General features: G+C 43.4%; 2 protein-coding genes across 2 annotated transcripts in view; one reads left to right on the top strand and one right to left on the bottom strand.

The window, feature by feature from the left end:
- Positions 1-11,514, bottom strand: part of INTS7 (integrator complex subunit 7) — a 47,867-nt gene extending 36,353 nt beyond the window's left edge. The window contains exons 1-7 of the mRNA XM_035111281.2: positions 11,333-11,514; positions 8,892-9,021; positions 8,335-8,481; positions 7,799-7,936; positions 7,169-7,215; positions 5,956-6,155; positions 5,156-5,278 (exon numbers count right to left, since the gene is read on the bottom strand). Of these exons, the coding sequence (XP_034967172.1) occupies positions 5,156-5,278; positions 5,956-6,155; positions 7,169-7,215; positions 7,799-7,936; positions 8,335-8,481; positions 8,892-9,021; positions 11,333-11,423 (876 nt within the window). The 5' untranslated portion in view covers positions 11,424-11,514. The remainder of the gene's footprint in view (positions 1-5,155; positions 5,279-5,955; positions 6,156-7,168; positions 7,216-7,798; positions 7,937-8,334; positions 8,482-8,891; positions 9,022-11,332) is intronic.
- A 387-nt stretch (positions 11,515-11,901) lies between these two features.
- DTL (denticleless E3 ubiquitin protein ligase homolog) overlaps positions 11,902-14,834 on the top strand; it is a 31,094-nt gene continuing 28,161 nt past the window's right edge. The window contains exons 1-4 of the mRNA XM_035111282.2: positions 11,902-11,981; positions 13,620-13,745; positions 14,072-14,170; positions 14,586-14,647. Coding sequence (XP_034967173.1) covers positions 11,936-11,981; positions 13,620-13,745; positions 14,072-14,170; positions 14,586-14,647 — 333 coding nt within the window. The 5' untranslated portion in view covers positions 11,902-11,935. The remainder of the gene's footprint in view (positions 11,982-13,619; positions 13,746-14,071; positions 14,171-14,585; positions 14,648-14,834) is intronic.

The raw sequence follows: 14,834 nt of genomic DNA, 5'->3' as shown, positions 1-14,834 counted from the left end.
GTCCATCTTATGCAGCACCAAACATCAAGGAGACAAGGAGACGCAGTAAATCTTAGACCCTTATATATATATGTATGTATGTATATTTGTATGGGAGGCATCAATTGAGTGGGACCCACAGTAGAAGTCTACCTGCCCCAAAGCAGTATCCTTAATTTGGAAGGAAGGGCAGTGTACCTGCCTCACTTGAGCGAACAGACCCAAAACAGTTTCAGAAATTGAACCATGGGGTGGGTTCCAGCAACTCCCTAGGTCATACAGATATGGGGAGGGTTCCAGCAACTCCCTAGGTGATACAGGGCTATAGCTGGGTTGGGGATGTAACTGGAAGAGCTGGCCAGGTGCACCCCTCAGTTCTGGCTTTGGAAATGATGGGAGAAGCTTCTGGTAGCCCACTGATATCTAATGCAAGCCTCTCCTGATTCTGGCAAACTGGAACAATAGCCATTCTTTCTGTAGCCAAATGCTCAGCTAGGACAAACCTCCAATTGTTATATATATATATATATTCCTGGCCTTTAGAACTGTGTAGGAACTTTTGAAACCCACTGATTTGCATTGAAGCCCAGTACTGAGCTGAGAGAGAACTGTGTATTTTCCTGCTGACATAAAGTTTTGGAAACAGTGGCTAAAGCCCCTTGGCTTTTAGATTTCCAGCAACTATAGTATCCTAGTATCTCTGAAGACTAGTGTGGCCATTATAGATTCATGGCCCACCTGAGAGAAAGAACCCTTTGTTGCCAAAAGTCTGTATTGCGATTTTTTTGTTGTGCCTCAAATGGAAATGCAATGTAGTAGAAAGTGGCACTTGTGCTTCGACAAAAATGATGTTTGTATAATGCAAATATGTGTTCCCTGTTAGGTCTAACACGAAGGCTAAAAACTTCAACAGAAAATGCTTAGGAGTTATGGAAATAGATTAATCAAAAGCTGAACCAGGCTTAAATTCAGCAAGCATTTTTACTCTGCTTTATAGCATCAAGCTGAAGCAGGAAAAAAAAAACTTTCATGGTTATTTTACACTGACAGTTCTGCAGACTGAATGCCTTAATCTACAGGCTCTCAGAGTTTGTGTATAGCCCTATGAATTAGCTGATGGTGTCTATCCTAACAATGAATTATCCTTTCCCCCTTAGGAAAGTTTCCAACCCCATGTGTATGTGTGGTAGCATTTTTAAGAAACTGCTTAGTAATGCACGTTATTCACAAGTTTTAGAAACACTAGCTTGTATACCTTAAGTTAAGAAGTTTCAAAATGAAGGTCTGAATGTGCCAGGTAACAAAATTTAGGTCTGTTTGTAAAATATTTTGCTATTTGATTTAAGAAAAGCAATGTACTATGTCTTTAATGACTGCTAGTTCCTGATCACAGCCGGAGGTTCCTGGAACCTTTTTAGTTCTGGTGACACTAAGAAACATTTAACAGCCTTGGTCAGGTATTTTAACTGTTCAGTAGAAAAGGCAGCCCCCACCACGAAGTTATCTATCTGCCTTGCACTATTTCCCTGGAAGTCAAAAACCTAACATTTGAGCAAGCTTCCAGTTAGCCTTCTTCTGCCCTACATACTTCTTTGAAGCCCAGCAATCTTCTGAGGGCTCTGAAGTCTCTCAATAAAAAAGCATGAGGTTTTGGCCAGACTCTCAGGACTAGACGCAGCTGGCCAGGTAGCCCTTCTGAACTCCTCCTGCTGTGTGTACATCAATCAGGCTCAACGCGTGGTGACCGATATTGGACGGATCAGGGAACTAACATCGGTATACAACCAGAGTAAACGTGTTGAGAGTGATGTTAAAAACATTAAGAAGCAGGCTGACTTGTACCACAAGGTTAGCCTAGACGGTGAAGGTCTGCCCAGTGTATGGAGTTAGATTAGTTCTTGGCTCCCAGGTTGGTCATAGTTAAAAGAGATTCTGCTCATAATATTAATTTTCTTTCTTATTGTCTTAGCCCTATGCAGAACCTTGGTCTGTATAAAAGCTTCTGGTAACCCTTCTGAGACAAGCTGAGTAGCAAGCTGGGAAAAGTCAGCAGAAGCTTCCTCACTTACTTTGCTCTCTGTTGCCCATCCTTTGGCCTAACATTGGAGCATGGGAAGCTGCTGGCTCCTCTGTAGAATCATAGAGTTGGAAGAGACCACAAGGGCCATCCAGTCCAACCCCCTGCCAAACAGGAAACACCAGGAAACACTGTAGTGCGATGGGTCAATCAAATGGAGATGCAGAAACACACCTGTTCTTCATCTCCATATTGAAGAGGAGGGAATATAGGGTGGCAATGACCAGGGCCAGAATAATCCTGGTCAGGCCACGCAGGAGAGCAAGAAGAACTCCATTTTGTATATTCAATTCTAAATCTCTCTGCCTCTGATAGAAAGTAAACCAGACAGCACTTTGCACACAGGCACAGCATGTTTGCACATCTAATGCAAAGATCTAACCACACACAGCACTTCTAAGAAATTCTAGCATAAACCACAAGAGCAAGAGGATGTAGCCCACCGCAAATTATAAGTAGAGCACAACCACAATTGTGCCTGTAAAATTCCACATAGACACGTGTATGAAGGTACCAGATACATAACGCCACCTAGTAGAGTTGGGCGGGTGACTTTGCATCTTGGGGTGCTCTCTCTTGATTGGTTGATGAAGTACTGCAGAAAGGCTGATCTTCACTTCACTCTGTCAAAAAGGTATAAAAGCACTCTGTGTATGCCCATGGGTCGGGCAGAATGAGGAATGGTTTTTTCCCTACTGCTCCATATTGTTTTGCCGACAAACCAATAATAAAATTGTTCAACTGCCTGAGATTTCGTCTGGTCAATTTGGGAAGCCAGTCATCCACCTTACAATAGGAGACCACTGGTCTCCCTCACTCCGGGATATGGGAGACCTCTGGGCAAAGCAAATCTGCAGCAAAATGAAGAGGAGCTCTGTTGGATCAGGTCAAGGGCCCATCTACCCCTCAATTTTCACAGTTGCCTAGCAGATGCACATGAGAAGCCTGCAAGAGGGACCCAAATGCAACTCAATTCAGAAGTGTACTGCCTCCGACGGTGGAGGTAAATCATAACTGAGGCTAGTAGTCATTGATAGTCTTGTCCTCCATGAATTTGTCTAAAGCTGTCACCACTTCTTTTAGGAGCAAACCTTTTCTCTGCCCACTTTCTCCATGCCTTGCTCAAAATCTATCGTGTCGCTTCTTAGTCATCATTTCTCTAAATGCTTCAACCTTTCCTAAGAAGGGAGTTATCCTCCTGATCATCTTGGTTGTCCTTTTCTGAACCTTTCCCAATTGTACAACTTTTTGAGGTGAGGCGACCAGAAGCACACATAGCATTCCAAGCGCAGACACACAATCATATTGCCAGCCCACTTTCTGTACAAGCCCTGCAAATGTTAAGAAACATTATGTCTTAATGTTTCTTAAGTGTGAGCAATATGCATCAGAAGGCTCTGACACTGCCCCAGGGGAACGTTTTAAAAGCACTTCTCTATCTTGCAGAATCCAGTTCTGTGAAGAGCATGCTGGCAGGCCCCAGCCCTAGAATCAAAGGTTTTCTCAAAACAACACAAACAGGCTGGTGCTTCCAAGGAAATTTTGTAATCTTTATAGAACGATACTCCAGGAAAATACACTGATGTCCTGGGTTCCAGCACTCTAGGAAGGGCAAGGTATCAAGGAAGGCAGGGATCCAGAGAGCAGGCAAGGATGCAAAACTGAACAAGACTGAATAGCCTGGAGATTTGAGCCTCCGCCCCCTGCCTCACACACACAATGTAAAGGAGCCCTGGATTCTTAAGACAAAGCAAGCTTGTGGGGGAGGAAGGGAAAGGAGAATGTTAGCCGCTTTGAGACTCCTTTGGGTAGTGATAAAGCAGGATATCAAATCCAAACTCTTCTTCTATAGTTCAAGCAACCAATCATCAGAATCCTCACAAATTCTCATTTCATTTCTTCCAAGTAAACTTTTCCCTGCAGAAATGGTTTTCCAAAAAGTTTCATCCTGGCAGGTTTCTGCATCTCTCTACTCTTTCTATTACTGCTATCTGGCCATCCTTGTTCATATTTTTGGCACGTACGGATAATCAACATACAAAGAGGGACAGAAGCAGGGCAAAGACACCAAAGCACATGTCTTCCCCTTGTATTTTACTAATGCCGTGTGCTGCCTGTGGGGGACTCCCATCAAAAGGCGGGACACAAATTAACACCAAAGCCAAAGTGCATTTCTGGTAACACTTGTACTCCTGAAACCAGTTATGGCTGGCTAAGGCTAAAAGGCTGTTTTTAATCTGCTATAAGGGTACAGTTGACTGAGTGGCAAGTGGGTGGTTATCTGTGGGTGCCTTACTCTAAACTGCCTACCAATTGCTAATGATTGGTTTATTATTTTTATTTATTATTTATTGGCCCCTTTTATATAACTGCCCTATAACAGGGGCTCTCTGAATGACTCACAAAGCAACGGACAGAGAAGCAAATACCAAAATACAATACAATAAAAACCATACATTTAAAAAACTGGAGCGTAACATAAACTCAGTTTACTGTTATGGAAGATTGGTCTATTATGTGCTTGAAAAATGACCTTAGTGAAGTGATCTTGGTGAATGTGGCCCTCCAGATGTTACTGGGTTCAAAACTGAATAAGTGTGCATGCACACGAAAGCGCATACCAATAACAAGCTTAGTTGATCTCTAAGGTGCTACTGGAATGATTTTTTTTTGGGGGGGGGGGTTCAAAACAGTCCCACTCAACATGGTCAGGGGTGATGAGAGCCATAGGCCAGCAACATTTGGAAACCTCATCACCTTGTTCCTCAATCCTCGCACAGAGCTTCTCTACCTTAGCACGGGGAGGAGTGTGATGAAGAGTCACCACTTTATGAGAGATGCTACAGGGTATAGAAGCAGTGATGGAAGGTTTCTCCAAGCAGAATGTTAGAAGCTTCTCCTATTATTTATAAAACATGGTGGGCAAATCAGCTGTTAAACGAAAAGTTGCATCTCTAAAATGATGAACAGAGACCTACATCTGGAGCGTGATGCTAAGCAGATCTACTTGGAAGTCAACAACAAAGAGTTTGACAGGTCTTATCTGAAAGAAGGCCTAGTGGTTCAGTTCCAAAACAAGCATGATACCGTTTACAATACCTGAATATTCTCTCTGCTCCATGTATGTGGGGTTTTATTTGCAAGTAACTTTAGATCTTGAATAGCAAGCCTCTTCACAGCCTCTCTTGGGTCATTCTTCAAATATTGCAACAAGAGCTGTATCTGTAAGAAAGCGAGTTTAAAATTAAACTACTTTTGACTACTTTCTTGTATTTCTCAACATGCATGCGAGTACAAGCAAATAAAAAGAGAAGCCTGAACATGAAGGGTTGATTCTGAGTCTCTCCACTGACAGAAAGCTCCTTGATTCAGCAGAGGCTTCAGTTAACCAAAAGGAATAGGAGATTTTTCATAAATTTCCCCCCTCTCTTGGAGTTGCTTGCACCACCAACATATTGTTCCAAAAGATGCCTTGCATAAGCAAGGGAGAGCAAAAGAAAGAAGGGCAAATAAATGAAAATCACCTCCACTTTTCCACCAACGGAAGCCTCCGCTGGATCAAATAGCTTTCTGTCATGGGAAATTTGGAGATAACCTTAAAGCTGTAAGAAACTTCAACAACCAATCAAAATTCTTAATTACATACAGCTTTTGATGGCTCTGTAGATTTAACTCACCATGATACCATCTAAGCAGACAAGATCTGGATATTTTGCAATGTTACACAAATGAAGTATGGACACAAAATGTGGTAGACCTTGGGTTACCTATATTTGGGAAAGGCCAGATGAAGCCTATGAAGTCTGGCTGAATAAGATCCCTTCAACTGAACCATGACAATTTTACTTGAGTACACTAAGCACTTTAAAGAAAATATTCAGCAGAAATGTAGCTGTTACCTGCTTGGGAATGTCAACCAAAGAGGAGGCAGCGAGCAAGGTAAAGGTGTGTAAAGTAACAATGACCATCTTGGTAGAAGGGTAGGATGTCACCAGCTGCTGGAGTAACTGACGGGCACTGGAGGCCAGGTTAGCATCATGATGCATATGCTGCAGGATGGGGATCAACTTCAGCTTCAAGTCTACAGGAGTGGCTAAACCTAGTACATGAAAAGAAAAATAACTTTCGGGGTAGCATCATGTGTTGTGCCTATGATAAAATATGAATATTGATAGCTCTGGGGGCAAATAAAAATACAGTGGTACCTCGACTTACAAAGGTGATCCATTCCGCGGCGCTCTTCGGAAGTCGAAAACTTCGGAAGTCGAAGTGTCCATTTTGCGCGTGCGCAGAACGCACGCGCGGCAAAAATATTTTCGGGTTAGCGGACTTCGGAAGTCAAAACCTTCAGAAGTCGAGGCATTCGTAAGTCGAGGTACCACTGTAATATGACTAATTTCAGTACTAGAGTCACAGAACAAGGACCATGCAGCTGGATTGGTGTGTGTTGTGTTTTTTTTTTAAAAAAAAACTTCCACTCCACTTGAAATTTAGACTATAAGCTCCTCAAAGTACAGACCTGTTGTTTTTGCTTATGGCACTCTACCACACACCATGGACACAGATATCACTTCATATAGCACTAACAAGTAATACAAATACTTAAGTGTGAAATTAAATACCAGACTCATCTAGTCATTTTTTTTAAAAAAAAACAATATCCAATGCTAGTTGTATTCAAGTCCAAATCAGCAACATCTTGCTGCTTTCCCACATAGCTACCCACATCACATAACCAACATTTGAAAAATAAATGAAAATGCTAAAGAAAGTTTCAACTGTACATATAGCACCATCTCCTAAAATAAAGTACTACGCTTCCAACAGACAACATTAAAAACACTGCATGTCAGATCAAAATAAAATCCAATCCTATGGAAAGAAGACAGAAAAAGCATTCCTAAAACCAAGTCTTTAGATTGAGCATTGAATTCAGGAGCAACTGAATTCAGGGCAACTTCCAACAACTAAAAAGACTCACTTCTTTAAAAGAAAAGAATGGTTAGTTCAAAAGAATGGTTACTTAAGATATGATAGCCTTTAACAACAACAACAACAAGAAAATATTTTTTGCTTTTCATTACCGGTATTTGTTGGACAAAATGTACACACCTTGAATCATTTCACTGATTTTGTTACAAATCCCGCCAGCAAAATCTCTGTCAAGAACAAAAAGGGGAAGCAGGATAAATCAGTCATACAAACTGAACAAACTACAGAAACAAACTCACACATCTGGGTAAGCAAAATGAATGTAAAATGTACACATACAGAGAAGTTGCAGGTGAAAGCTAGAGTTGCACAATGGCTGAGAAACTAACAGCATAAGCATATGCAGCACAAGTTCTACTGAATTCAGTAGGGATTGCTTCCAGCTACATGTCCACAGAATTGCAGCCTGAGCTACAAACCAGGAGGCCCCTAGTTTATATCTTGGCCCCTTCCTGAACTCACTATTTATTAATTTTCTTAATATATATGCCTCTCCATCATCTTAGCTCTCAGGGTGATTGACAGTGAAATAAAAATATTTTAAAACCATGAAAATGTATAAATCACTAAACTGGTGATCTGAGGCAGGTTCGGCTGCCCTCGCAGCTACAAGATGGGGGAAATAATACTGACCTACCTGATAGGACTGCTGTAAGGATTACTAAGATAATGCAGGCAAAGCATTATGCAATTAAAAAGTACTACCTGAACATTCAGGAAAGATGGAAGTACACCAGATGTTTCACTTACTTGGACTGGGCAGAAAAATTAGCTGCAGCAAAGATAGCAGCTTCAACCTCTACATTGTCATGTGAGTCCAAGCTCTGACGAATACTGTGATGCGCATTCTTCCTTTCTGGAATTATGGATGCCATACTGCCCAACATCCTGGAAAATAAAACAGAGGGACTGAACCTGCTATAAAGGAAAAGGATGCCTATAAGATCAATCTGCAGTCATCCAGGTAGTGTTTTGTAAAGATGAAAGAAAATGTGAACATTCCATTCTATGCATGACAAATGAGATAAATTCGAGACTTGGGCAGATAGAACTCAGTGAAAGAACACATCTGTGAAGGAAGTCCCTAGTTCACTCCCTAGCAGAGATGGGGAAAAAACCCTAAAGATATTTTAGCAGCCAGAATAAACAGTACTGGGCTACACAAACCAATATCCTCACTCGGTATATGGCAACTTCCTATGTACATTGGCCCTGCATTTACTGCATTGACAGTACTCTGAAGAATATAGCATTTGGGCAGGTTCTTGCTCATTAAACATGCATACCTGAGTGTGATCGCTCGAGCAACTGGATCATTGCTGTGAATAACCGAGAAAACTCTTTTCACAAACTCATCCACATTCAGGATTTTTTCCAAATGCTTCTCACTCTGCTGAGTAACTTTCAGAACACACAGCCGCAGGAAGTTGTTTCTGTTTTAAAACAAATTTTATTTATTTACCTACAAGATTTGTACCCTACCTTTCTTAGAAAGGTCTAAGGCAGTTAGCAGTTCATAAATACAGACCACGTAACAATATCAAATATTTACAACATAACATTTAAAGGCAGTGATAAAGGGCCAGAAGCAGCAAAATAAAACATGCAACAGGAAAGATGATAAAGAAGAATGGAAAAAGAACACCAAATCCACTGCGGGCATCTTTGAGACATGCAAGAGGACCCCCTTACTGAGAAAGCAACATTCATATGGGAGATAGTGGTAATTCAGGTATCTTAGCACTAAACCATAAAAGGGCTTTAAATAGTCAACGCCAGTACTTTGAATTGAAACACCAGTTTCTTGAACACTAAGAATCAGGAACAAACTAATTTTACTTACCCCACTCTGAAAACATCAGCTAGCTTTAAAAATGCCGAGTTAATTAGAATTGGGAATGGGTATTTCTGAAAGAGCCTGGGAAAACGTACAACTGCTTCACACTGCTCCCCCAGTTTGCCAGATCGGAGACCTGTGACAAATAAGAATACCACCATAGCAGTTAAAAACTATGGATTTTAAAAACTGAAGCAAACTGACAAGCAATATAAAAGCAGCTCCCCTAGACTGAACCAAAGTACCAGTACCCACCTAGTCCAGCAATCGTGTTCCCACAGTGGCCAACCAGAGACAGTCATACCTCTAGTTACGTATGCTTCAGGTTGCGTATGACACGGAATACATATATGCCGAACCCAGAAGTAATGGAATGGGTTACTTCCGGGTTTGGCAATTCGTGCATGCGCGCTGAATGACATCACACGCGTGTGCAGAAGCGCTGAATCACGCAGGGAGCATGCACAGATTCGGCGCTTCAGAGTAAGTACTGCTCTGGATGCGTACGGGATTCCGTTTATATCCAGAGGTACCACTGTACCTATTGGAAGCCTACTAGCAAGAAACAGGCACGATACTGCTCTCCAAGCTCATGTTCCACACCCACCTCTTAAGCTTGAAGAAGTATTAAAAATAGCTTCTTAATTGGGACTCTCAAGAGTCTCCTCCAGCACCATAATTCATATATCCTACCCTTCCTCCTAACTGAGCCTAGTAGCCACTGAAAACTGTACCCTCCATAAATTTGTCGAATCTGCTTTTAAAGCCATCTAAGATGCTGGCCATAAACATACTGTGAAAAAGGCTTAACAATCCACCATGTTGGGAGGGGGGCAGGATTCACTGAACGAACATTGTCAGTGGGAGCCCTGAGCAAGGGTTTCCACTTAAATAACAGGGCTTTCCCCACCACCACCCCTCCCCCCCGCCCCATATTGGTTCAGGAGGGTGTTGGGAAACCCGCAGAACAGAACAGAGGGAGGAAGGTATCATCCCATCTGGCACACCGGTATGCCTTTGCAGACATAACAGCTGTCATAGTACAACAAATTCCACTGGGCGACTGTGTTATCTGTGAAATGGAGCTCTGCAGCCATGGAAGAAGCAGGCATCTCATTCATGGCATGTGCATTAGGTGGGATGAAGAAATACAAGATTCGGTTCGGATAATTAGGTCTTGGGTGCCTTATCTGTAGATGGCTACTGTAAGTGGCTGAAATCTTGATTGTTACCATGTGGGCGGCAGCCCTGCTTAAACAACCGCTACACATCTAATTCTGTGAAATTTTTTGCCATGGAGTGTACCAAGGTTGATTATAACGGGCTATCATTAAATACGTTATAATAAAACAGTTGCTGTTATAGCTTAAGGTGCCACAATTGTTGTTTAGTCATTTAGTCATGTCAGACTCTTCGTGACCCCATGGACCAGAGCATGCCAGGCACTCCTGTCTTCCACTGCCTCCTGCAGTTTGGTCAGACTCATGTTGGTAGCTTCAAGAACAGTGTCCAACCATCTCGTCCTCTATCGTCCCTTCTCCTTGTGCCCTCCATCTTTCCCAACAACAGGGTCTTTTCCAGGGAGTCTTCTCTTCTCATGAGGTGGCCAAAGTATTGGAGCCTCAGCTTCAGGATCTGTCCTTCCAGTGAGCACTCAGGGCTGATTTCCTTCAGAATGGCTAGGTTTGCAGTCCATGGGACTCTCAAGAGTCTCCTCCAGCACCATAATTCAAAAGCATCAATTCTTCGGCGATCAGCCCTCTTTATGGTCCAGCTCTCACTTCCATACATTACTACTGGGAAAACCATAGCTTTAACTATACGGACCTTTGTCGGCAAGGTGATGTCTCTGCTTTTTAAGATGCTGTCTAGGTTTGTCATTGCTTTTCTCCCAAGAAGCAGGCGTCTTTTAATTTCGTGACTGTTGTCACTATCTGCAGTGATCATGGAACCCAAGAAAGTAAAATCTCTCACTGCCTCCATTTCTTCCCCTTCTATTTGCCAACTAAGGTGCCACAATACAACGCTGCAATCTCACACATCCCTAGCTTGACCCAGTGAACTCCACGGGCCTTACTTCTGCACAGGCGTGCATAGGATGACATGTTAAACGGAGTTCTAGTTACAGGTAGGTAGCCGTGTTGGTCTGAGTCGAAGCAAAATAAAAAAATTCCTTCAGTAGCACCTTAAAGACCAACTAAGTTTATATTTTGGTATGAGCTTTCGTGTGCATGCACACTTCTTCAGATAAACGGAGAGCAACAAGCCTCTCTGTAGCTTTTAGAGTCTCACAGATCCCCATGCATGGCTTGTGACACCATCTAAACACAACCTAAACCCGCCTTCAAACTCCCCACCGTCCATCAAAAGGGGCGGGACTTCCTCGCGCCGCTATCAGCGCATGCGCACATCTCTCTCTGCGGCACCGCCGCCGCTTCTCAACTTACCTTTATCCAGCTCCATAAGGGCGGAATTGGCGTCCAACTCCTGCTCCCCGTAGCCGGCATCGGCGAGGAAGGATTTGGAAGCAGAGGCCATGACAGCCAAGGCCCGGAGGGGGCGGGGAGGAGAGCACTTATCCACCACACAGACGCGCACACGCGCTTGTCTTCCCTCTTTCCAGTGTTTAACGGCCATTCACTGCGCATGTGCAGACGCCGGACTGTCAGCTGCGCCTGCGCTGTGGAACCTCCCCTCCGCTATTTTAGTGCGCAGGCGTGTCGTAGTCGCGCTCCCTTAGCGGTCGGATGAAACGTGTTTGCGGGACGCTATCACGCATGCGTGTTGATGAAAGAAACGGTCCCATTACAATTTCATAGCCGGCGGGAGGCGTGGCCTCACCCTTGCCGGTGGGAAAGGAGAAGCCAATGGCGAGCAGGAGGCGGGGTCTATTCCTCTGCGCTGTCCAATGGCTACGCGCGAGGCGACTTTGGCGCGTACTTCGGGCTGGCGGGAGATAGCGTCGCGAAGCAGGGGGCCGGCCGCTCTTCTGCTCCCGGTGGTCCTTGCGCGGGGAAAGAGCAGGAGTGTGCGCTGCGGCCGTCGTTACCATGCTGTGCCGTTCTCTCGTTCGCCGCTGCCAGGCTGGGCCGCAGGGTGAGTATCCGAGGCAACGTTTCCCTCTGCGCCGCTTCACCAGCGTTCGAGTCATGGCGCGGGGGGGGAGGGGGATACAGCCCCTCTCTTCCCCCCTCACCCCAATTTTGGCCAAACCACGCACTTCCCCTTTGCAGAAAGCGGGTCAGGCCCCTTCTGCGTCCCTTTTAATTCGAGTGCTGCCTTGAGCCCCCCTTTTAATTGGGGCTGCCTCTTGAAGACGGTTGGGAAACTTCAGTTGGTGCAGAATTCAACGGCCAGGTTGCTCACTAGGGCAAGAGCAAATTACACCAATCCTGTGCCGATAGCAACTGGCTGCCAGTTTTTGGGCCCAGTTCAAGGTGCGGGTTTTAGACTCCAAAGCTTCAGGACTGCAAGACCTCAGGGTCTGCCTCTCTCCATAGGAACCGACCAATCGTTATCTGAGGGCCTTCTTCGGGTGGCTCCTCTGTGAGAGGATCTGAGGGTGGCAACGCAAGAAGGGGCCTTTTCTGTGGTGGATCCCTGTTTGTGGAATGCTCTCCCCAGGGATGCTCACCTGGTGCCTTCACTGCATATCTTTAGGCACCAGGCAAAAACATTCCTTTTCTCCCAGGTCTTTGGCTAATTAAACAATCTGTGGCCTTTTAAATGTGATTGTTATTTGTTTGTTTTATGTGTTTTCATGTATTTTTTACGCTGTAAACCACCCTGTGATCTTTGGATGAAGGCAGTGTATCAGTTTAATACATAAGTTGTATCCATTTTTAATTCCCCATTTTCAATGACCAAAGGACTCTTATACTTTATGCCATGCAGGGCAAGCCTTGCCACAAGATCACCCAGTGAGCTTCAAAACTAAGCAGGGGAATCTGCTCTTAACATCCAGCGATCTTGATTCCTCATCTCCCCCCCCCCCCACTATTTCATTCCAGACAACAGTTTAACCGACCTCGGGGTGTCCAGTATCAGAAGTCAGTCAGTGGAAATAATAAATAAAAGAAGCAATAAAATACATTTAATAATCATTACACTTATTTAACGTGGATGTGCCATGGACCATCTGAATGATGCTCAGAACCAGTGAGATAGTTCTGAGGACAGCATAAATGTCAGCTGCAGTTTTATAAACTTGTTTGCAGAGTTTTTGGTACTTACCTTCAGCATTCAAAATAGTCAGGCATTTTGCACATGGTTATTGGCCACTTACTAACAAGCTACTAACATCAGTTTGACCAAACTGTGAGATGCAGTGGAAGACAGGAGTGCCTGGCGTGCTTTGGTCCATGGGGTCACAAAGAGTCGGACTTGACTAAACAGCAACAAACGGCCACTTGCGACCAAGTGAAGATGCCCGGGTCCCAGGACCTTGACATCTCCATCTGGGGATGCATGCCTGGGGATCCTTGGATCTTGACTGTTTTCAGTTTTTTGCTGTACAATTCTATCCATTATATTTTATCTGCACAATCAGAATCAATTTCAGGAACCAAAAAATTGTATTGAAAAATACAATTTTCAAGCCACCTGGCCACAAAAATGGTAACCAGGCATTCCGTTTTGGCGACTGTAATCCTGGTTTAAGGAGCCATTTGGCTCCTACCTTGTTTATCTGAATTTCGAACACTGCTTATCTTTCCAAAAATCTTTTTTTTCCAGGTCTCCCACCAAGATTTTCCTTAAACCATCTTTTGGAGTGCTATCAGTGTACTAAAGGAGATGAACATGCTTCATATGGAGAAGCAGGAATGCCCGTTCCTCCTTTTGGGTGCACCTTTTCTACAGGTATGGGGGAATTTTATCTGTAAACATTGATGTGTGGCAGAAAAGGGCAACCAAAATGATCAAGGGCCTGGAGCAACTCCTCTGTGAAGAAAGGCTATACTGTAATGTTTGGGCCTTTCATATAAACCTGCAGAGGCTATATTTTTTATTATTATTTTTTATTAAACTTGTATTCCATTCTACCTCCCACATGAACCCAAGGTGGTAAAACAAATAGCAATAAAAACATGTTTATAACAATTCCAGTACAGATGCACACCATCCAAAGCACTTTTAAAAATGTTTTCAAATGTTTTCAGATGTACAAATACTGCTTTGTTTTTCAGCTCCAGATGCGCAGCATGTGCTTGCCGTTGCAAATGAAGAAGGATTTGTTCGGCTCTACGATACCCATACACAAAAAAGTAACAAGGGGATTTTTAGAGGTAAAAGGGAAATCTTGATGGGAACTATGAGCTGAATTATTTGATATAGGCAGTAAACAAAAAAAGTGTTTTGATTGATTAAATAATTGGCAGTTATTGGGAGCAAGAACTTCAGTAATTAAAAAGTAGCATAGCATACCTTTCATTGTAATTCTTATGTCTGCTTCCATTACTGCTTTCTTACTTGGTTGATGGCAGGTCAAAAGTTGAGAGGATTATTATTTCCTTGCCACCTCCTTCATGCCTTATATGCATCACTCTGTGCTTGGAGTTTCTTCCTGCTAACCCCTCTACCACAGAGGAAGTTGTGTTTGTATGAAAGTTATGTGCACACAATACTGTAAATTGTAGTTGTTTCAGTGTTTTTCAACAGCTGTTTGTTTGAAACTAACACAGGCTTCTATTTTCCCAATAGAGTGGCAGGCTCACTCAAACGCTGTTTTTGATCTTGCTTGGGTGCCTGGAGAACATAAAATTGTGAGTAAGCTAAAACTATCCCCTCCTTGTCTGGCCCTTTATATGTGCTGTCACAAATTCCAGTGTTCTTTCCGTCTCTTCTATGATAAGATCACTAGTAGACCCAGTAACCTCACTCATACTTTCAAAAGTTGGTTTACCTGATATGCAGGTAAATCATTGTTTCATAGGCCAAAGGAGGCAATCT

The sequence above is a fragment of the Zootoca vivipara genome, chromosome 3, assembly GCF_963506605.1.
Source record: "Zootoca vivipara chromosome 3, rZooViv1.1, whole genome shotgun sequence".
Lineage (NCBI taxonomy): Eukaryota > Metazoa > Chordata > Lepidosauria > Squamata > Lacertidae > Zootoca > Zootoca vivipara.
This window is presented reverse-complemented; position numbering and strand designations above follow the sequence as displayed.